A 24,347-nucleotide genomic window follows, 5' to 3' on the forward strand; every position below is an offset into this window, starting at 1 on the left:
AAAGTGGGGACACTACCACTGGCCTTCCAGAAATAAAAGGATTATAAGGTAAAACTGAACAATTACATGCCAACATATTAGATAACCTAAATTAAATGGGAAAATTCCTAGAAATACACAAACTGCCAAAACTGGTTCAAAAGGAAAGAAAACTAGAACAAACCTATAAAAATAGATTAAATCAGTAGTAAAAAACCTCCTGACAAAGAAAATTCTAAAACCAGATGACTCCACTCATTAATTCTGACACAGACTAAAAGAAGAATTAACACTAATCCTTCTCAAATTCTTCCAAAAAATAGAAGAGGAGGGAATATTTATAATTCATTCTTTGAATCCATTACCCTGATACCAAAGCCAGACAATAATATCACAAAAAAGTAAAAGAAAAAAATTACAAGGCACTATTCCTTATGAATACAGATTCAAAAATTTTCAGTAAAGCCCTAGCAAACTGAATGCAAGAGCATAGTAAAAGGATTATATGCCATGACCAAATGGTATTTATCCCAGACATACAAGCAAGTGTTAAGATAAAATCTTTAATATAATATGAAGGAAAATACCCACATGATTATCTTAAGCATAAAATCTTTAATATAATATGAAGGGAAATACCCACATGATTATCTTAAGCATTTGACAAATTCCAACACAGTTTCATGATAAAATCACTCAAAAAACTAAGGATTTAGAGGACATTCCTCAACATTTATGGACATTTACGAGAACCCCCAACTAAGATTTTACTTAGTGGTGAAAGAGTGAAAACTTTCTAAGATCCGGAACAAGATAGGATGCCCACTTTCACCACTGCTATTCAACATTGTACTAGTAATTCTAGCCAAGACAATTAGGCAAGAAAACTAATAAAAGGCATCCAAGTTGGAATGTAAGAAGTAAAACTATCTGTATTTGAAGATGACATGATCCTATTTATATAGAAAGTCCCCAAAAAGTCCCCCAAAGCTATTAGAGCTAATAAATTTAGCAAAGCTGTAGTGCTCAAAGTCAATATTCAAAAATCAGTATGTTTCTACATACTAGCAAGGAACAATCCAAAAAGGAAATTAAGAAAATAGTTTGTTTACAGTAGCATTCATAATAATGAAATAATGGAATACCCAGGAAAAAATTTAATCAAGTATGGGAAAGACTTTTAAAGTTAAAAATAGAGTATGCTGCTGAAAGAAATTAAAGAAAAACTAAATAAATCAGAAGACATCCCGTATTCATGGATCAGAAGACTCAGTATCATTAAGGTGAGAGTACATCCCAAAGAGATCTCCAGATTCAATACAATCCCTATTAAAATTCTAATGCCCCTTTCTGGGGTGCCTGGGTGGCTCAGTCAGTTGGACATCTGCCTTTGGCCCAGTTCATGATCCCTGGGTTCTGAGATCAAGCCATGTATCAGACTCCTTGCTCAGTGGGGAGCCTGCTTCTCCCTCTCCTGCTCCCTCTGCTTGTGTGCTCCCTCCCTCTGTCTTACAAATAAATAAATAATATCTTAAAAAGACAAAATTCTAAGGCCCCTTTTACAGAAATGGAAAAGATGATCCTAAAATTTATATAAAATTGCAAGGTGCCCTGGATAGCCAAAATAATAATGAAAAAGAACAAAGTTGGAGGAATTATACTTCCGGATTTCAAAACTTAGTACAAAGCTTCAGCAACCAAAACAGTGTGGATCTGGCATAAGTATAGATTATAAACCAGTAGAATAGAATCGAGAGTCCAGATGTAAACCTGTATACTTATGGCCATTTGATTTTCAACAAGGGTACTAGTGTTCTTCAATGAGGAGAGAATAGTCTGTTCAAGTGTTGCTGGGACAACTGGATATCCATATCTATTATAAACAAAAGTTAACTCAAAATAGGTCAATGACCTAAATAGAAGAGCCGAAGCCAGAAAACTCTGAGAAGAAAACATGGGGATAATCATGACATTGGATTTTTTTTATTTTTAATTTTAATTAATTTATTTTTTAATAGGCTCCACGCTTGGTGTGGAGCCCAACACATGGCTTGAACTCACGACCCTGAGATTAAGACCTAAGCTGAGATCAAGAGTTGGATGCTTAACCAACCAAGTCACTCAGACACCCCCTGACATTGGATTTTAGATGGAATCTTAGATATGACATGAAAAGCATGAATAACGAACATAAAGTGAACTTTAAAAAATTAAAAACTCTTGTGCCTCAAAAGACATTATCGAGAAAGTGAAAGGACAAGCTATAGAATAGGAGAAAATATTTGCCAGTCAGATAGCTACTATGGCTCTAGTATTCAGAATATATAAGGTAGTCTCAAAATTCAACAGCAAAATGACAAAAAAAACCCCTCTATTTAAAAATGGGCAAAGAATTTGAATAGATCTTTCTAAAGAAGATGTACAAATAGTCATTAAGTATGTGAAAAAATATTCATCAGTCATTTTGAAAATGAAGATCAAAGCTAAAATGAGATGCCCCCTCACATTTGATAAGTTGAACATAATTTTCAAAATGGAAAATAGCAAGTTGATAAAGATGTGGAGAAATTGGAAACTTTAGATGTTGCTGGTGGGATTATAAAATGTTGTCACTGGAAAACAGTTTGGTGGTTCTTCAAAAAGTTAGAATTATCTTATGTTCTAGTAATTGTATTCCTAGGTATATATCCAAAAGAATTAAAAACATGAACTCAAATATTTGTATGTGAATATTCATAGCAGCAGTATTCACAATAGTCAAAAAATGGAAACAACCAAAATGTTCACCAACTGATGAATAGATAAGCTAAATATAGTACAGTTGACCCTTGAACAACATGGGGGCTAGGGGTGCCAACCCTCAGTAAAAAATACACATATAACTTTTGACTTCCCCAAATATTAACTACTAATAGCTTACTGTTGACCAGAAACCTTACTGATAACATAGTCAATTAATACATATTTTATATATGTATTATATACTGTATTCTAATATGGAAAAGAAAATTTTAATAAAATAATAAAAAATACATTTATACTACTATTCTGTATTTATATGAAAAAAATCTATGTAAGTGAACTCATACAGTTTAAACCCATGTTGTTTAAGGATCAGCTATATCCTTTGAATGGAATATTACTCATTCAGAGAAAAGGAATGAAATGTTGAAACCTGCTACAACATGGAGGAATTACGCTAAGTGAAGCCAAACACAAAAAGTCACATATTATATGACTTTATTATATAAAGTATTCAGAATAGCTAAATCCACAGAGACAGCAAATTGGTGGTTGGCAATGGGTTGAAGAGAGGGGAGAATGGGGGAGCAGCTGTTTAATGAATATCGTGTTTTATTTTGGGGTGATAGAAATGTTTTAGAACTAGTTAGGTGTTGTGGTCCCCCAGCATCATGAATGTACTAAGTGCTACTGAATTGTTCACTTTAAAATGGTTAATTTTAGGGGCGCCTGGGTGGCTCAGTGGGTTAAAGCCTCTGCCTTCGGCTCAGGTCATGATCCCGGGATCCTGGGATCAAGCCCTGCATCGGGCTGTCTGCTCAGCGGGGAGCCTGCTTCCCCCCTGCCCCCCGCCTGCCTCTCTGCCTACTTGTGATCTCCACCTGTCAAATAAATTAACTCTTTAAACAATAAAATAAAATAAAATAAAATGGTTAATTTTATATGAATTGTATCTCAATTTTTAAAAATGGGCAAAGGACTTAAGTAGATATTTCTCCAAGGAGTGTATATACATGGCCAGTAAACATGTAAAAAGCTGCCCTACACCATTAGTCTTTAGGGAAATGCAAATAAAAACAGAGGATAGGTTTAAGTTTTTAAAGGAAAATAACATGTTGCTGAGGCTGTGGAGACAGTGGAACCCTGACTCATTGTAGATGGGAATAGACATTGCTTCAGTTGCTGTGGAAAAGTTTGGTGATACCTCAATAATTGTATATAGAATTAACGTGTGACCTAGCAATGGTACCCTTAGGTAACACCAAAGACAATTGAAAACAAGTGTTCAAAGAAAAACTTGTACTTGAATGCTGATAACAGCATTTTTTAATAATAGCCAAAACCCGACATATGGGCTGATAAATGCTGTAACATGGTGGACCCTGAATACTTGCTAAGCCACATATGGTACAAAATATCCAGAAAAGGCAAATCTGGAGAGACGAAAAGTAGAGAAGAGAGGCAAATTGAGAGTACATTTGTGTGCTGTTTCAATAATCAGCAGATCAGACAAAACTGGAAAAGCTGTACAGTGAAGGAAGGATGGCATTTTCAATAAATGGTGTTAGATAATTAGACCAGCGTATACAGAATAATGTCAATCTAGTCTTCTATCAAACTTTGTATATAGAAAAGATCATAGGTTCAAATAGAAAACAAAACTATGAAAGTTTTAGAGTTAAAGAGAGGAGAAAATCTATATGTTGGGCCTGCCAACAACTTACACATAGAACCAAAAGTATTTTCCATAAAAGAAAACTTGATAAATGAGACTTCATCAAAATTAAAAACTTTGCTGAATGAAACTTGTTTTATTTTTAATTTTAATTTTTTTAAAGATTTTGTTTATTTGTCAGACAGAGGGAAAGAGAGAGCACAAGCAGGGGGAGCAGCAGGCAGAGAGAGAAGCAGATCCCCCAGTTATCAAGGAGCCCAATGTGGGGCTCCATCCCAGGACCCTGAGACCATGACCTGAGCCGAAGGCAGACGCTTCACTGACTGAGCCACCCTGGCGCCCCATGAAAGAAACTTTCAAGAGAATAAAAAGACTAGTTACAGAATGAAAATATTTGCAAGTCACATATCTGACTATAGACTTTGTATCAAGAATAGATAACGAACTCTTAAAACCCAACAAAAAAAGCAAACAACCCGATTAAGAAACAGGCAAAAGACATGAACAAATACTTCAAGTCTATAAGGATAGCAAATAAGCACATGAGAAGATGGTGAACATCACTAGCTACTAAGAAAACAAACATGGAACTGGAACTCATAAAATGCTGGTGGAAATGCACCGTGATGAAGTCACTTTAGAAAACTGGGACTTAGCAGTTTCTTGTTATCTGCCATAGAGAAATGAACATAATTTCACACACCCTTGTATGCATATGTTTATAACAGCTTTATCATAACTGCCATAAAATGTAAACAACCCAAATTCCTTCCATAGGTGAGTAGATTATCAAACTCTAAGACACCTATACGGTGGAGAAATGCTCAACAATAAAAAGGAATGAACTTTTAATATAGGCAACTTGTAAGAATTGGAGGCTAAGTGGAAGAAGGCTATCTGCTGTGTGACTGCATTTATGTGATATTCTGAAAAATGAAATTATAGGGATAGAGAATAAGTCAGTGGTTGCTAGGGCTTATGGATTGAGGTGGGGTATGAGTATAAAGGCTTACGATGAGGGAGTTTTTTTAGAGTTGTTGATGGAAAATTCTGTACCCTTGTTAAAGTGGCTACTGGAGTCTTTGAACTGTACTTCATGCACTTTGTACTGTATGACAAAAGTGGGAAAAAAAAGCACATTATATGTCATCAGTACATGACTTTTGTGACAGACAAATGATTTTAAGATCTAAAGGGGTGATTTCATAGGAAAATATACCAAAGCTGATTAAAAAATAGAAAATTATTTAGTGCAGTTATCAAAGCTGAGACTGACAATAGTGATTAAGGATCTATAATTGCAAAAGCCGCCATATTTACATGGCTTCACAGCTGAATTCTAAGTAACTTTTGAAGGATAGGTGGCTCTAAATCCATTTACATGTTTTTCCAGACCATACAGAAAGGTTAAAAGCTCCCCAATTTTTAAAAATAACTAGAATAATTTTGACACCAAAATCTGATTAGAGATATCACAGAAAAAAACTGTTGACCAATATCACTTAAAGATGTAAGAATTCAGAATAAAATATCAGTAAATCAAATATAACAGTGTTATTAAGGAATAATACACAATGAGCAAGTTCAGTTTAATCCAGAAATACAGGTTCCTTCAGCTTCAGGAAATCTTAATGTATTATAATTCATTACATCCAGAGATCATAGGGGAAAAACCATAGACACTGGAAAGACATTGACAGAAGTCATTGTTAATGGTAACTGTCAGGTACTTGATGTGCCTCCTCTCATTTAATTTTGCCAAAAATCCTGTGCCCACCCCCCCTTTATTGGTGAGGAAATGAACTCAGAAATTAAGAGACTTGATGCCACATCACTAGAGCTTTTCTGTGGCCCCCAAGTTAATAGCCGTCCCTGTTCATAGTCTGGATCCCAGCCAGGGACAGAGCCCAAGAACAAGAAGTATATGCAGTGGTGCCTAGGACGTGTTTATGTTCACTTGCAGCCTTTCTAACCCAGAGCATTTTATCAGAAGCCAGGCCCACTTGGTCACACAGCTGGTGGTCTGCATTTATTCGGTTTGTGGGAAGCTGATCCCAGGTCCTTTCCTCGCCTTGAAGGAGAAAGGATTTTGGAAGAGACAGTATATGGCAGCAAAACCAACAAATATACAATATAGTATTTCTCATTAAATTAATACTTTTTGTTGCTTTTCTAAATAGGATTTCCCCCCTTTTTCTATTATAAATTCTGGATGGTTATTCTTGCCATATAGGTGCTATGTATTTTTCTAGGTAGATGATCATAATCAGCAGTCAGAAGTATTCTTACTGGTACAACCTACATACAAAAGTTGAATACCAGGGGTGCCTGGGTGGCTCAGTGGTTGAGCTGCTGCCTTCGGCTCAGGTCATGATCTCAGGGTCCTGGGATCGAGCCCCACATCGGGCTCTCTGCTCAGCAGGGAGCCTGCTTCCTCCTCTCTCTGCCTGCCTCTCTGCCTGCTTGTGATCTCTCTCTGTCAAATAAATAAATAAAATCTTAAAAAAAAAAGTTGAATACCAGAGTTGAGTGGCAAACATCACTGTGTTTCTGACTCTCATGGGAATACTTCTGATGTTCTATCAAATATGGGTGTTATGATTTTGTGGTAGACATCCTCTATTCCTTCATTAACTTAAGGAAGTTTCCTGAGAATTTTTAATTATGAATGTCTCTCATTTTATCATATGCCTGCTTGTCATTTCCTGAATTGATAATGTGGCTCTTTCCCCTTTTCATTAGTTTAGGTAATGATTTACATTGAAAACTCTTTAAACTGAACTGTTTTTGCATTCCTGAGGTAAACCCTACTTTCCCATGATGTATTGTTCTTTTAATACAAAGTCAATTCTATTTGCTAATAATATTTGGATCAAGATATTACCTCTATGTCCATAAGTGAGATTAGCCTAAAGTATTCTTGGGTTTCTCTTGAGTGGTTTTGGTTTCAGGATTATTTTATTAAGTTATAAAATGAATTGGATTTTTTTTCTCTTTTCTGGAAAGACAATATAGCATAATAAATAAGAACATAGCTCTGTAGCCAGATGCTTTTGTTGGAATCCTGATTTTCCATAATCTTGACTTCTAACACCATAGGTCACTTTCTCTTGTTTTTCAACCATTTATAAATGGGATCATACAATATGTACTCTCCTGTGTGTAGTTTCTTTCAATCAGTTGGTAAGACTCATCCATGTTGTTGCATGAAGCAATAGCTTAATAATTCTCGTTGCTGTATTCATTGTATAAGCGTACCACAGTTTATTCATTCCACTGAGTGTTCCAGTTTTTAAGAGGCTCTTATTAATTGTGCTGCTATGAATATTCTTGTTGTTGTGAACATATGTACATTTGTTGGGTATTTCTGTTGGGTACCTACCTAGGAGTGGAATGTATAGGTATATGTGTATATATGTTCTGCTTTAAATAGATAATGCCAACAGTTTTCCGAAGTGTCAGTACCAGAAATACTAGAGAGTTGCTTCTTCCACATCCTTGCCAATGCTTGGTACTCTCGTCTTGTTCATTTTGCCATTCTGGTGAGTGTGTAATCATAGTACATTGCAGCTTTAGTTTGCATTTTGTTGATCACTAATAAAGTTGAAAATCTACTCATACATTTTTTTAGGTCTAGCCTTTTATTCTTTTTTTTTTTAAGATTTTATTTATTTATTTGACAGAGAGAGATCACAAGCAGGCAGAGAGGCAGGCAGAGAGAGGAGGAAGCAGGCTCCCTGCTGAGCAGAAAGCCCGATGTGGGGCTCGATCCCAGGACCCTGAGATCATGACCTGAGCCGAAGGCAGCGTCTTAACTCACTGAGCCACCCAGGCGCCCCGGTCTAGCCTTTTATTCTTATATGAATAGCTTCTGTCTTATACATAGATGTTACCCTATATTCATTGCCCCAAAGTTAAAGTCAAATAATCAGAATGTTTTTATTTAGGTTCATAATATGTGTGTAGCAATTTACTAGGTTGTATTAGTTAAAATTACCTTTGGTTGAGAACTAAACAGGAACTCCAAAAATAGTACCTTAAGCGAAGTTAAATTCTCCATCACAGAAAAGAAGTGAACAGGTAGACAGTAAATGGCTGTTTCGAAAGGAAATAGGCATCTTCTGTCTTGTTACTCCATTTTACAAGGTCTCCAAATAACCCAAGATGGATGATAAACTTTAAGATTTACCATGATATTCTAAACAGGTAGTACATGTAACTTTTTCATGTATTTCTTATTAGCTGGCAAGTATACAGTAACAGCGAGCTGCAAGAGACGCTAAGAAGTATTTTAGCTTGGAATCCATGCACCCAGCTAAAAGTTAGGGCTTTCGTTTACTAGGGAAGATACTTACGGGATATCTGGAGCAGTTTCTTTTCTACAGGATGTGTTAGAGGGAAATCAAGAAGTAAAAGCTGCAGACCCTACTCCTACTCCTCTACTCCTACCTAGATTCTCAAATGTATTCAGTAATCAAGACTGTAGTGCAGCATTCAGCATTGTGATAGGCAATTTAAGGGACCTAAGAATCCATAAAGGAAAAGGGCAACCTGGACAGAAACAGAAAAATAGAAGATAGGAACAGAATGAACATTGAATGAATGATTAAATAATGGAACGACTGAGCATTCTATTCATTTTTTTCCAATTGAGAACAGCTTAAAGTTATACAGTAATGCAAGGGAGTTACTTTAAGATTTAATTGCTTATAATGCTGGGTTTTACTTCAGGGGCTGAGTACAAGTGTGTGTGTGTGTGTGTTGCAAATATAGAGATAGTGCATATATAAATATGTGTGTGTATGTATATGTTTTTCTTATATGAATAGCTTCTGTCTTATACATAGATATTGCCCTATATTCATTGCCCCAAAGTTAAAGTCAAATAATCAGAATGTTTTTATTTAGGTTCATAATATGTGTGTAACAATTTACTAGGTTGTATTAGTTAAAATTACCTTTGGTTGAGAACTAAACAAAAACTCCAAAAATAGTACCTTAAGCAAAGTTAAATTCTCCATCACAGAAAAGAAGTGAACAGGTAGACAGTAAATGGCTGTTTCGAAAGGAAATAGGCACCTATACACACACACACACACACACACACACACACGCTTGTATACCTTGTGTTAGTAAACATCCTTTTTGATATTTATACTCCTATCTTTCTCAAATGGAATAACAATGGAATGTCCTCAGTTATCTTAGGGATGTTGTAAGCCATTAGTTAAAAAAAATGTCCCAATTGCACCAGATCCTCCTGTCCCTAAATGGAACATTCCTAAAGCTTCTAGGTATATAGCTAGCGATAAAGCCAACCTCCCAGCATGCAAAAACATGAAAAAATAACTTTAAAAAGAATACTCATATCCACGAGGGAAATAACTACTGTCATAAACTGTAAATTACATGTAGAGTGACATCTGCAAGATGACAGACTAGGAGAAAAACCACAGGACCAGATGGCTTCATAGGTAAATTCTACCAAATATTCAAAGAGGAATTAATACCCTTTTAAAACAGAAGAGGGAACACTCCCAAACTCATTTTATGAGACCAGCATTACCCTGATACCAAAGCCGCATAAAGCTAGAGTACTACAGGCAAATATCCCTAAATGAACAGGGATGCAAAGATCTTTAATAAAATACCAGCAAACTGAATTCAATAGCACATTAAAGGGATTATACACCATTAACAAGTGTACAAATGTGATTATCCCTGGGATATAAAGATGTTTCAACATATGCAAATAAATCAAGTTGATACACTGTATTAACAGAATGAAAGATGATAAAAACCACATGATCACCTTAGTTAATGCAGAAAAGCATAGGTATAGAAGGAACAGGGGGAAAACTGAAAGCTTTCAAGGATAGCTTTTTTTTTTTTTTTTTTTTTTTTTGCTTTTTTACAAGGCAGAGATACCCAGTCTTGCCATTTCTGTTCAACACAGTGCAGGAAGTCTTAGAGCAGTCATACAAGAAAAAGAAAGAAAAGTCTTCTATATCAGAAGTAAAACTTACCTCAGATCTCAGATGACATCATATATGTAGAAAGCCCTAAAGACTCAACAACAACAAAAAACTTAAAACTAAAAAAAAATTTAAAATAAAACCTTAAAACTAATAAATTCTGTAAAGTTGCAGAATAAAACACAAATATATAAAGATCAGTTAAGTTTCTATACACAAACAAACTACCCCGATAGGGAATAAAATCCCATTCACAATACTTAGGGATAAGTATAAAATACTTAGGGATAAGCTTAACCAAAGTCAAAGACTTGTACCCTGAAAATTATAAAATATTGATGAAGGAAATTAAGGAAGACAGAATGGAAGGACATGCCAGGTTCATAGATTGGAAGAATTAATGTCCATACTACTGAAACTGATCTAAAGAGTCAATGCATTCTCTGTTAAAATCCTAATGGCATTTAAAAAACATATTTATTTATTTTAGAGGAGAGGGAGACAAGCAGATTCCTCAGTGAGCACGGAGTCCAGTGTGAGTCTTGATCCCAGGACCATGAGATCATGACCTGAGCCAAAATCAAGAGCTGGACGCTTAACTGACTGAACCATCCAGTTGCCCCCCCCCCCCCATGGCATTTTTTACATAAATAGAAAAAATAATCCTAAAGTTCATATGGATTCACAAAAGACCCCAAATAGCTAAAGCAGTCTTGAGCAAGAATGAAGACGGAAGCATCACACTGACTGGTTTCTAAATACTATTATAAAACGACTGTAATCAAAAAGTATGATACTGGCATAAAAAATTGACATTTAGACCAATGAAGCCCGGAAATCAATCCACATGTTCTTCAGCAAGATTCTCAGCTGAGAATCCACTATAACATGAATACATGATTTTGGAAAACCTGTATATCCACATGTACAAAAACGAATTTGGACCCTTTACTCACACCATATACAAAAATCAACTCAAAAGGGATTAAAGACTGAAATGTAAGACCTAAAAACATAAAACTACTAGAGTAAAATGTAGGAAAAAAGCTTTTTGAAGAACTTGGCAATGATTTTTTTGGATGTGGCAATAAAGGCAAAAATAGGCAAGTGAGATTTCATCAAACTGAAAGTTTCTGCAGAACAAAGGAGATATTCAACAGAGTGGAAAGGTAGAGCCTATGAAATGGGAGAAAATATTGGCAAACCATATATCTGATAAGGGGTTAATATCTAAAACATATAAGGAACTCGATAACAAAAACCCAAATAACCCAATTTAAAGAAAAGTGAAAAAAATTTAAAAAAATTAAAACGTGAAAGACCTAACTAAACATTTCTAAAAAGAAGGCCTCCAAAGGGCCAACAGATATTTGAAAGGTACACAGCATCACTAGTTATCAAGAATGATATGCATTCATGTATGTCATACATGCACAATGAGTATCATTGAGCCTTAATTTAGAAAGAAATCTTGCCATTTGTAACATCATGGATGAATCTAACCTTAACCTTGTGCTATGTGAAACAAGCTTGACACGCAAAGACAGATACTGCATTACTTCACTTGTATGTGCAACCTAAAACAAACTCACAGAAACAGAGCATAGAATGGTGGTTGTCAGGGACTGAGAGGTGAGTGAAATCGGTAGGTATTGGTCAAAGGATACAAAGTTTCAGTTATGCAAGATAGGAATAAATTCTGGAGAGCTAATATACAGCAATGTGACTGTAATTAATAATACTGTATTTTATACTTGAAATTTGGTAGAAGGGTGACTCCCAAGTGTTCTGAACCCACCAACAGTTATACTTCAATAAAGCTATTAATTGAAGTACAAAGCACTGATTTTCTCTGAACTTTGGAGTGATTTAATAGAAACCTTTTAAGTACTAAGAACAAATTTATTTTTGTAGGATGGTGAAGATAGTGGTCTGAAAAATCTCTTTAGGAGTGCATTGTTGGAGGGGAAGCTTTTTAACTGGAAATGTTAGTGGTACCAGTGTTTCCGGATGTGTTTGTCATTACGTTCTCAATAAATGGTGCTAACCCTATAAAAGAATGCTGCTGTAATGGAAGAAAACAGAAGAAGAATTGGATTCTGTCATGAGAGACAGTTACGAGGTCGAGGAGTGACTTTCAGAAATAAAGTGGCTCGTCCAAGACCATGCTCCTGGATAGATGCTTACTCTGCGTCTCCTTTTAAGAATGTCAGGGCCCAGGAATGGCTGGGTGGCTCAGTGGGTTAAGTGTTTGCCTTCAGCTCAGCTCATGATCCCAGCGTCCTGGGATGGAGCCCTGCATCGGGCGTCTTGCACACTGGGGAGTCCTGTTGCCCCTCCCCCTGCTCATGCCAGCACTCTCTCTCTGACAAAAATAAATAAATAAAATATTTTTTTAAAAAAAGAGAATGTCAGGGCCCAGAGGTGCCTGGGTGGCACAGTCGGTTAACCATCTGACTCTTGGCTTTGGCTCAGGTTGTGAGCTCATGGCTGTGGGATTGAGCCCTGAGTCGGGCTCCGCACTCAGCACGGAGTCTGCTGGACATTCTCCCTCCTTCTGCCTCTGCCCTCCTCCCATTCATGCTCACTTTCATTCTCTCTTTGTCTCTCTGTCTTTGAAATAAGTAAATAAATAAATCTTTTAAACAATGTCAGGTTCCAAATCTATTTAACTGAAGGCACTGACAAGATCATCAAAATCATTACTAGAAGCAAATGATCTAGAACCTCCACATAAATCAGATATAGAGCTAGAATGTCATCACACATAAAATAGAGGGGAAACCCATGAACAATGAAAATTATGGCACCCACTGAGTGTTCTGGGTTTTTTTTTTTAACCTTCTTAATCTTCAAGACCTTATTTTAGCTGCACAGTGCTATTTTTTTCTTGCTTGCTCATTTTTTAAACAGCTTCATTAAGGCATAATTGATATACAAAGAACTACACATATTTAATGTATACAATTTGATGAGTTTGGACGTATGTAAATAGATGTGATACCATCCCCACAACCAAGGTAATAGACATTGCCAGTACCTCCAAAGTTTCCTTGTTTCCTTTGTGGGTTTTTTCTTGTTTGGTTCATTTTATTTTGGGGAGGGGGATTAAGAAGAGAACATGAGATCTGCCCTCGTAACAAATTTTGAAATGCACTATACCTTACTGTTCATTCTAGGCACCGTGTTGTACAATAGATCTTTAGAATTTATTCATGTAGCATAACTGAAGCTTTATGCCCATTGAATAGCAACCCCTTTTATACCTACCCCCATCCCCTGGCAATCACTACTGTATTCCCTGCTTCTATGAGTGGAATCATGCAGTATTTGTCAGCTATGGTAATTTATAGTTTCCTAGAAAATTATTCATTTCATCTGTTTTCCGTTCTTTGGACTTGATATATGTATTTAACATTTAAAATTTTTTTTCAAAAAATGTGTTTCATTTTCTTTGTAGCACTAATATAACTTAGTTGTTCATTTCTTATTTACAGTCTCATTCCCCCCATTAGATTTTTGTCTCCATGACTGTAGGGACGTCCTGTGTCTTGTTGATTAGCACCTAGAGCAGGGCCCGCCCCATGGTAGCCATTCAGTAAGTATTTCTTGAGTGGATGACTGTGTGATCTGTTTCTTTAAGTATGTCCCCTTTTCCATTGCTAATGCTGTTTACTTGTGTTTTCTCTTTTTTCTTGATTCTGTTGCCAGAGGCTTACCTATTTTGTTGGTTTTTTTTTTTTAAAGGACCAGCTTTAAGTTCTCTAGATCAATTCAGTTTTCTATCCTTTAAAAAAATTTTGCTTTTGTCTTTATGAATTTCTTCCTTCGTTTTCTATACGTTTTATTGTTGCTGCGCTGTTCTCACTGTTGTCTTCATTCTAGATTCTTGAGATGAGGGTCTCCTGGGTGACTCTCCGTTAAGCTTCTGCCTTCAGCTCAGGTCATGATCCTGGGGTCCTGGGATCGAGCTCCTGTGTCAGGCTCCCTGCTTAGCACAGAGCCTGCTTCTCTTCCCTCTGCCTGCCATTCCCTCTGCTTGTGCGCACGCGCGCGCTCTCTCTCTCTGGTAAATGAATAAAATCTTTAGAAAGATGAATTCTTGAGATGAAAATTAAGTTTACTTTCTGTCTCCCTTGTTCTCTGGTAAATACATTTTCCTCCTCGCTTTTGCTTCATTCCATAGGTTCCAGTGACTTTTTTTTTTTTTTTACTTCTGATTTATGTTTTCAGTTTTTATTTTCTCTTCAATAGAATGGTTATTTAGAAATGCATTTAAAAATTTCCAGGTTGGGGGGCGCCTGGGTGGCTCAGTGGGTTAAAGCCTCTGCCTTCGGCTCAGGTCATGATCCCGGGGTCCTGGGATCGAGCCCCGCATCAGGCTCTCTGCTGAGCAGGGAGCCTGCTTCCTCCTCCCTCTCTCTCTGCCTGACTCTCTGCCTACTTGTGATCTCTCTCTGTCAAATAAATAAATAAAATCTTTTAAAAAAATAATAAATAAATAAATAAATAAATAAATAAATAAATAGAAATTTCCAGGTTGGGACGCCTGGGTGGCTCTGTTGGTTAAGCAGCTGCCTTCGGCCCAGGTCATGATCCCAGCATCCTGGGATCGAGTCCCACATCGGGCTCCTTGCTCAGCAGGGAGCCTGCTTCTCCCTCTGCCTCTGCCTGCCATTCTGTCTGCCTGTGCTCGCTCTCTCCCTCTCTCTCTGATAAATAAATAAAATCTTAAAAAAAAAATTTCCAGGTTGATAGATCTGGGAGGGGGTGGATTATATTTATTTATTTATTTTTGTTACATTAATTTTTTAAAGTTCTTTAATTTTTTTAGAGAGAGTGAGAGTGTGGGGTGGGGAGGGGCAGAGGGAGAGAGAGAGCCTTAGTCAGGCCCCACGCCCAGTACAGAGTGCACTGCAGGCCTCGAGCTCACAATCTGAGATCATGACCTGAGTGGAAATCAGACTGAGCCACCCATGTGCCCCATAATTTTTAATACATTATGGTAACCATGTGGCCTAGGTAATACCGGCTTTACAGAAATTTTTGGATATTTCCTTTGCTACCTAGAAAAGGGGTCCACAGACTACATCCTGTAGGCTACAAGGGCCTGGTGCCTGTTTTGGAGCATCTGACCTTTGTTTACCAGTTACAGCTGCTCAGCTGAGTCGTTCTGACAGAGACCCTGTGACCCACACAGCTGTTCTACACAATAATGTTTTACACAGTAAAACGTTTATTGTCTGGACTTTTCTCAGAAAGTTCACTGACCTCTCTGACTTAAGACATGGTCAATTTTCGTGACTTTTTTATATGCACCAAAAAATATGTATATTGTCTCTTGGGTACAAGTCCCTTATCTCCTTATTAGCATAAGCTTGTTAAGTTGTGTTACAGTGGTCCTTATATCCTTCCTCACAGTGTGTGCTTTTGGTTATACATATCAGAGAGACGTATGGAAACCATCCGCTTCTGTGTTTTAGGCTATCTGTTTTGAAGCTGCATTGGTGTTGCATAAGGAGTTGATAAAGGTTCATAACTATTATATTATATTATCCTGTTGTGTTTTCCTTCATAAAATATGAAATAGCTTTCTTTGCCCATTTACACGTTTATTTATGTATGCCTTAAAATATTTCTAGAGACTTCGATTGTTCCTGTCAGGTTTAGGTTGAACTACGTATATTAGGGAAAAGATTAAATAATAAATAACAGTTTAAACAAGAAAGCTTATTTCTTTCTTGGGTTGAAGTCTGGAGATAGGTATTCCAGGGCTCTGTGATATCATCAGGGACCCAGGCTCCTGTCTTCTGCTTCACCATCTTGGTATATGGTTTTCATCCTAAGGTCCCCTCATGGTCCACGAGACTTCTGGAGTTCCAGCCAGCACATCTCCATTGAGGGCCAGAAGGAAGAGGAAAGGTAGGAGGGCAAAAAGGGGCCTGTCCTACCTCAGCCGCTCAGCCAATTTCTAATAAATGACGTCAGAAATCCCAGGAAACAGTTCCATTTCCATCTCACTGGCAGAACATAGTGAAGTAGCCACACCTAAGCAGGGAGGCCTGTTAGGTAGCTTTGGCTTGGCCAAAGATCGCCATTGTGTTCCCAAGGAGGACAGTGGGACTGGACACGCGTGTCCGCCACTGCCTGTTACATGTGCCCTTTCCTTCACTGTCAACCTTCCTCAGTTATTTTGTTTCAGGTATGTCTCTTTTAAATAGAATATAGCAAGATCTTGAGTTACTTGGTTTTAAACAATCAGAACATCTGTCTTAATAGGTGAGTGTAATACGTTCATTTTAGTATCATTGCTGCAATTGTCTGTTTGCCTCCTGTTTGCTTTCTGTTTAATTCTTTTTACTTTTCCTGCCACTTGTTACATTGAATTTTCTGGGTTTTTTTTTTTCTGTTTTAGAACTTGTGTGTACTGTTTTGATTCTTTTAGTTATTAGTCTTGGTGTTTTTTAACATTGTTTTAAAATAATTTCAAATTTACAGAAAAGTTACAAGGGTAGTACAAAGGATTTCTGTGTACCCAGATTCCTCAGATGTCAACATTTTATCATATTTCCATTATCATTTTTTCCTTATACCTATAAATAGTGTTTCTTTTTAAAAAGATTTTATGTATTTACTTGACAGAAAGAGAGAGACACAGCGAGAGAGGGAACACAAGCAGGGGGAGTGAGAGAGGGAGAAGCAGGCCTCCCCGCGGAGCAGGGAGCCCCATGTGGGGTTATATATTCTGGAGTTGAGAGGATCCCCAGAAAAACCACCCATCCAACTCATCAGTGCTACAGATGAAAAGAAAAAGAAGGACACGTAGTTCCCTTCTGCGCTTGGGGAACTTGTCTGCAGTCCTGGTTGAGCTGATGTATGTTCATCAACAGCCCTTCCCTGAGCCAGACTCTGCCAGGGGCTGGAACGACACGGCAGAATTACCATCATTCTCTGGTATTCAAGAGCCCCCAGTTTAGTCAGGGGGACAAAGAAGTAACAAAAGAATAGTGTGCCTCAAAATACCTCATGATAATAATGGACTAGAACTCATTGAATAAAATAAGAATCCAGATATACACATATATGTTAATAAATAAATGAATAAATAGACAAATGGACAAGGAAAGCCCTTCATGGGAGTAGACTGCCAACTGACAAATGTACTTTCTTTTCATCTATCATTAGGTATTTTGAGGCACACATTGTTTCAGAAGCAACCAGTGGAAGCCCCTCCCATGTTCTTTTGACGCATTTTCCTTATTCTTTGAGTATTGCTTGATTTTGTGGCACAAGAAGATGTTCCACTTTCATCTTGTTCTTTCCTGGATTTCTCCAAGGAGCCCCAGTGCCATTTAGTTTTTAACAGCTTTATTGAGGTACAGTTGCATACAATAAACTACACACGTTTAAAGTAGACAGTTTGGCAAGTTTTGACATGTACATTCCTAGATAATGAAAATATCCCTTACCCCCCAAATTTGGGTTAGGAATTTGTTGTTAGGGTTATCCTAACCCTCTGTAATTCTTCCCTTAGGGCTCCCTGTCCCTCCTGCAACTGAAAGCCCTGATCTACAGTCGCTATAGAGTAGTCTGCATTTTTTTAGAGAAAAAATAGACACATATGTAGAGTCATAGACTGTAAGCTTTTTGTCTGTCTCATTTCATACACCAGAATTATTTTGAGATTAATGTATAACAGGTATCAATAGTTTACACCTTTTATTCCAGAAAAGTATTAAATCATTTAAGTATTACCCCAATTTGTGTATTCATTTGCCTGTTGATAGACATTTGAGTTACTTGCAGTTTTGGTTTATTACAAACAAAGTGTTTGTATGGATATGTGCTCTCTCTTCCCTTGGGGCAATACCTAGGAGCAGACTGGTTGAATTATATGGTACGTGTATATTTAGCTTTTTAAGAAATTCCAGACTTTTCCAAAACAGCCTGCTGAGATTTTTAATTGGGATTACATTGAATGTGGATCATTTTGGGGAGAATTGACATCTTAATAATATTGAGTGTTCCAATCCATGAACATTTGCATTTCTCCATTTATTTAGGTCTTTAATTTCTCATTAATGGTTTGTACATTTCTGCATACAAGTCTTGCATATCTTTTTTCAGATTCATCCCTACCCATTTCATATTTTTATCCTATTGTAAATTCTTTCATTTTAATCTCAATTTCCTATTGTTCATTGCCACTGCATAAAAATACAAATAATTATTATATATTGAGTTTACATCCTACCTTTCTAAATTCACTTTTTTGAAGAGTCCGTTGGATTACCCACATAGGTTGTCATCTGTGAATAAAAGCAGTTTTACTTCTTTCTTTCCAGTCTGGATGCCTTCTGTTTATTTTTCTTACCTTAATGCACTCTCTCCAGTAAACTGCTGAATTCAACTGTTTGGAGCAGCCATGGTACCTTTCTTTCTGAAGCAGCCATGGTACCTTTCTTTCTGATATTAGAGGAAATTATTCAGTCTTTTAAAGTATGATGTTACCTGAAGGTTTTTTCTTATTGATTTGTGGAAATTTCCTTCTATCCCTAGTTTGCTGAGCATTCTTTTTTCATCAGTAATAAATGTTGCATTTTATGAAATGCTTATTTGTATCTACTGAGATGCTCCTATAGTGCTTTTCTGTTTTAGTCTGTTAATATTGATGAATTACATTGAATTTTTATTGCTAAACCAACTTTGCACTCCTGGAATAAACCCCATCAGTTAGGATGACTTATCCATTTTAGGTACTGCTAGACTTGATTTGCTAAAATTTTGTTCAGAATTTTTACATCTATCTACTTGAGGGATATTAGTATGTAGTTTTCTTGTAAAGTCTTTCTCTAGCTTTGGTATCAGAGTTGCTGGCTTCAGAAAACAAGTTTGATGGTTTTGTCCCCTTTTCAATTTAACGGGAGAGTTTTTGTAGAACTAATAGCCTTTCTTCCTTAAGTATTTGGTAGAATTCACCAGTATAGCCTTCTGGGCCTGGAATCCTCACTGTGGGAAGTTTTTAACTACCAGTTTGATTTATTTAATAGATTCAGGGCTATTCAGGTTATATATTTCTTCTTTTTCTTTTTTTTTTTTTTAAAGATTTTACTTATTTATTTGACAGAGAGAGATCACAAGCAGGCAGAGAGGCAGGCAGAGAGAGAGGAGGAAGCAGGCTCCCCGCTGAGCAGAGAGCCTGATGCGGGGCTTGATCCCAGGACCCTGAGATCATGACCTGAGCCGAAGGCAGAGGCTTAACCCACTGAGCCACCCAGGCGCCCCTATATATTTCTTCTTGAGTGAGCTTTGGTAATTTGTATCTTTCAAGGGACTTATTCATTTTATCTGAATAGTTGAATTTATTGGCATAAAGTTATAATATCTTTTATTATTTATTATCTATAAAATCATTGTACTGTCATCTCTCTTGTTACTATATTGGTAATTTGTTTTTCTTTTGTGATAAGTCTGGTTAGAAATGGAACCATTTTATTGGCTATCTCAAAAAAATCACTTTGGTTTCATTGGTTTTCTCTGTTGATCTGTGCACTGTTCTGTTTGTCAACTCTGATATATGTTACTTCCTTCTCTTTGCTTACTTTGAGCTTCACTTGTTCTTTTTTCTGTTTTTTTCTTATATTTGTTTTACGGTATATGGATGCTGAGTTCATTCATTTGATATCTATTTTCTGTTTTTATAGAAATTTATGTAAATTTCCAAGTAATCCTTTAGTTGTATCTCACAAATCTTGCTGTGTTTTTCATTTTTATTTAGTTCAAAATAATTTGTAATTTTCCTTTTGACTTCCTCAGTGACCCATAGGTTTATGTATATATTATGTATGTATTTATTCCTCAGTTTTACTGAGATATAATTACATACAACATTGCATAAGTTTTAGGTGTTGAGCATAATGATTTGATACATGTATATATTGCAGAATACTTGGCACAAATTTAGTCAACATCCATCGTCTTGCATAGTTACAAATTGCTTTTGTGTGTATGTGTGTGATGAGAACTTTTAAGATTTACTCTCTTAGTAACTGTCAAATATCTAATACAGTATTGTTAACTGTAGTCATCGTGTTGTACATAACATCGGCAGGACTTATTTATGTTTTAATTAGATGAATTTATCTATTAAAGGAAGTTATTTTAAAATTAGATATCAAAGGCAAACCCAACTCTAGGCTCTATGCAAGACTCAAAGAAAACACAAAATTTCAAAAAGCCTAAAAATAAAGGGATGGGCAAAAATACATCAGGAACATGGGAACAGTAAGAAGGTGGGTGTTGCAGTCACAGCAAGACCAGGAAGAAAGGCGGGGAAGCCCACTATTTCGTTTTTTCTTTATTTCTTCTTTTTTGGGGGGGGGGTATTTGTACTGAGATACTTTCTCTGTATTTTATTTTTTTAAGTTTAAGTTTTCATTTTCACTCCAATTAGTTAACATTAGATTCTGGTGTACAGTAGAGTGATTCAGCACTTCCAGACAGCACCTCGTGCTCATCACAAGTGTCCTTCTTAATCCCCATCACCTGTATAACCCATCCCCCCACTTGCCCTCCTTCATCCTCATCCCTATCCCACCCGAATAATCTCATTTGTTTTGTTTTTTAAGTTCCACACAAGTGAAATCACATGGCATTTGTCTTTCTCTGATTGACTTATCTCACTTAGCATTACACCACCCTCTAGCTCCGTCCACGTCATGGCAGACAGCAGGATTTCATTCTTTTGATGGCCGAGTAGTGTTCCATCGTGTACATAGACCACGTCTTCATCATTCACCTGCCAGTGGATACTCAGGCTGTTTCCATACTCTGGTTATTGTTGATAATGTTGCTGTAAACATCAGGGTACATGATTCCCTTTGAATTAGTACGTTTGTATTCATTAGGTAAATACTTAGTAGTGCAAATGGGGGATTGTAGGATAACTTCTGTGTTTAAGTTTCTGAGGAGCCTCCATACTGTTTTCCACAGTGGCTGCACCAGTGTGCATTCCCCCCAGTGGTGCAAGAGGATTCCTTTTCCTCCATTGTCCTTAACAGCAGCTGTTGTTTCTTGTATTTTTTATTTTAGCAATTCTGGCAGATGTGAGCTGATTTTGTAGCTTGGATTTGCATCTTCCTGAGGATCAGTGATGATGAGCATCTTTTCATGTGTCTGTTGGCTATCTGCATGTCTCCTTTGGAAAACTGTCTGTTCATGTCTCCTGCCCATTTTTGAATTGGATGAGTCATGTTTTGGGTGTTGAATTTTTTAAGTTCTTTCTATATTTTGGATACTAACCTTTTATCAGGTATGTTGTTTGTAAACATCGCCCATCAGTGGGTTACCATTTCTAGTGCTCTTCATTTCTTTGTTTCCATCTGTTATCATTTTCTTTCTTGAAGAATGTCCTTTAATGTTTCTGGTAGTGTAAGTCTTCTGGTGAAATAGTCATTTGACTTTCATATGTCTGAAAGAAGTCTTAAATTCCATCTTTAAAAAATATTTTTAATAGGTAAAGTACTCTAGAGTGGCCATTTTTGTCTTTTAGAATTATAAAGTTATTTCTCTACCATCCAGTGAAAAACTAGCTATCATCTTTACCTTTGCTTCTGTTTACTTAATATGACTTTTTTTCTGAATTCTCAAGATATTCTCTTTTTCACTAGTTTTAAGCTCTTTGATTATAGTGTGCCATTGGTGTAATTGTTTTCAGTTTCATTCTGTCCTTGGGTTTCCCTGAGCTTAGACATGTGGATTTACATTTGTCATCAAATTTACAAAAATCTCAGCTATTATTTCTACAAGTATTTTTTTCTGTTCCACTCTCTCATTTTCTTTGGATATTTTAATTATACACATATTTGGCCACTTGACATTGTCTCATGGTTCACCGATGCTCTGTTCATTGTTTTTTTTTTTTTTTTGGTCTTTTTTTTTTTTAAAGATTTTATTTATTTTATGTGACAGAGAGAGAGATCACAAGTAGGCAGAGAGGCAGGCAGAGACAGAGAGGGAAGCAGGCTCCCTGCTGAGCAGAGAGCCCGATGCGGGGCTCCATCCCAGGACAATGAGATCATGACCTGAGCCAAAGGCAGCGGATTAATCCACTGAGCCACCCAGGCGCCCCTGGTCTTTTTTTTTCTATCTGTGATTTATTTTATATAGTTTCTATTGCTGTATCTTCAAGTTCACTAATCTTTCCTTCTGTAATGTTTAATTTCCTGTTAATCCTATGCATGTTCAGTCTTTCCTCTAGCTTTCTGAACACACAAAATATTTATAATGATAAATGGTTATTTTAAGAAGCTTGTCTGCTAAGTCTTTCATATTTGATACTTCTAGCTCTATTTTGGTCAACTTATTTTTTCTTATGTATTGGTCACATTTTTCCAGCTTCTTTCTATGCCTAGTAATTCTATATGAATGCCAAACACTGTTCATTTTACTAAATGTCTCCTTGAGGTTTCATATTGAGCCAGAAAGCACTTTATCAGCTTTCTTTTATTGTTAGAGAGAAGACTCATGTATCTGAGCTTACTATTTTTTTCTAAGGAAAAGTTAATAGGCTTCTGCAACTCTAAGGAATATTTTGTCACCAAAAGTTAAGGAGCATTTGAGTTGAATAGATTGGAGTGTGTGGAGAAAGAAAAAATGACACTTAACTGAGCCACCCAGCTGCCCCAGTATTTGTGAATTTCTCACCTATTTCCCTTCAGGGGAGAGAATGGCAACTGCAGGCCACTGGTGAACCCTGAGTTAGAACGAGTGAGCATTTATATGAGTAATCCCATATACATCATGAATCTGATGGACTCACGGAAAAGTCTGCAGTTACTCTTCCCCAGGCTTTGTGATGAATGTGTTCACCCCCCATGGAAACTAATCAACCAAAGACAGCATTAATTAGCTATTCCCCTTATCTGGGGGAATGAGCATAAGGACCCTGAACTCCCAAGGCCTCCAATACGTTTTTGAAAGTGGCCTTACATTTTCTAGGAGAGTGGGGAATATTGACTCTGCAAATGGGCTTCTAATTTACTCCTCAGGTGAGTTCATTTTGACTTCAGTCAAGTTTTAAGTTGAGCTACTAAATGAATGACAGGGATGTCTAATCTTCAAGTATATTGTATCCCAAAATTTCTATTAAGTTTATAGAAAACTTCTGATTATGACAACTTGGCGTTAAAAACTAACCCATTCTTGGTATATATCAAAAGAAAATGAAATATGGATCTCAAAAATGATATCTGTACTCTAATGTTCTTTGCAGAGTTATTCACGATAGTCAAGATACAGAAATAACCTAAAGGTCTGTCAATGGATGAATTGAAATAAATAAAAATAGCAAACTCATTGAAGCAGAGAGTAGAATGGTGGTTGCCATGGCAGGAGTGGTGGAAGGGAAAATGAGGAAGTGTTGGTCAAAGGATACAAAGTTTCAGGATGAATGAATTCTGGAGATCTACTGCTCAGCATGGTGACTACAGTTAACAGAACAGTGTTATATACTTGAAATGTTTCCAACAAGGTAGATCTCAAGTATTCTCACGACACACACACAAAGAAAGGCAACTATGTGAGGTAACGGATACGTTAATTGGCTTGAGCGTGGTGCTCCTTTTACGTAAAATATCAATATCAAAACATCAATTTGTATGCCTTAAATATATATCTTTCCTTTTCATCAATTAAACCAAAATAAAGCTAGAAACAGACAAACATGAAACTGACCTGAGTTGAGTGTCTCGCAGGTATGAGAGGATTGAAATCCCCATCCATATTGTACCTCACGTAACCATCGGGAAAGTGTGCCTGGAGTCAGCAGTCGAGCTGCCCAAGATCCTGTGCCAAGAGGAGCAGGATGCGTACAGGAGGATCCACAGGTAGAGTCCCCCTCCCTCCCTCCTCTCTCATCCTGACTCCTCGGGGCCTGGTCCCTCTTTTCGTCTTTCCTCTCACCTCTCTGAGAAAGT

The 24,347-nt window shown here is 36.8% G+C and overlaps 1 protein-coding gene across 2 annotated transcripts in view; it reads left to right on the forward strand.

Moving 5' to 3' along the window:
• The window catches only part of BRCC3 (BRCA1/BRCA2-containing complex subunit 3), a 55,905-nt gene that overhangs the window by 25,180 nt on the left and 6,378 nt on the right, over positions 1–24,347 (forward strand). Inside the window, exons 8-9 of one of the 2 annotated variants that reach the window (XM_032330174.1) lie at positions 16,219–16,293; positions 24,126–24,257. In XM_032330174.1, the coding sequence (XP_032186065.1) occupies positions 16,219–16,293; positions 24,126–24,257 (207 nt within the window). The remainder of the gene's footprint in view (positions 1–16,218; positions 16,294–24,125; positions 24,258–24,347) is intronic. The other variant, XM_032330175.1, reaches the window with a different exon arrangement.

The sequence above is a fragment of the Mustela erminea genome, chromosome X (genome assembly GCF_009829155.1).
Source record: "Mustela erminea isolate mMusErm1 chromosome X, mMusErm1.Pri, whole genome shotgun sequence".
Lineage (NCBI taxonomy): Eukaryota > Metazoa > Chordata > Mammalia > Carnivora > Mustelidae > Mustela > Mustela erminea.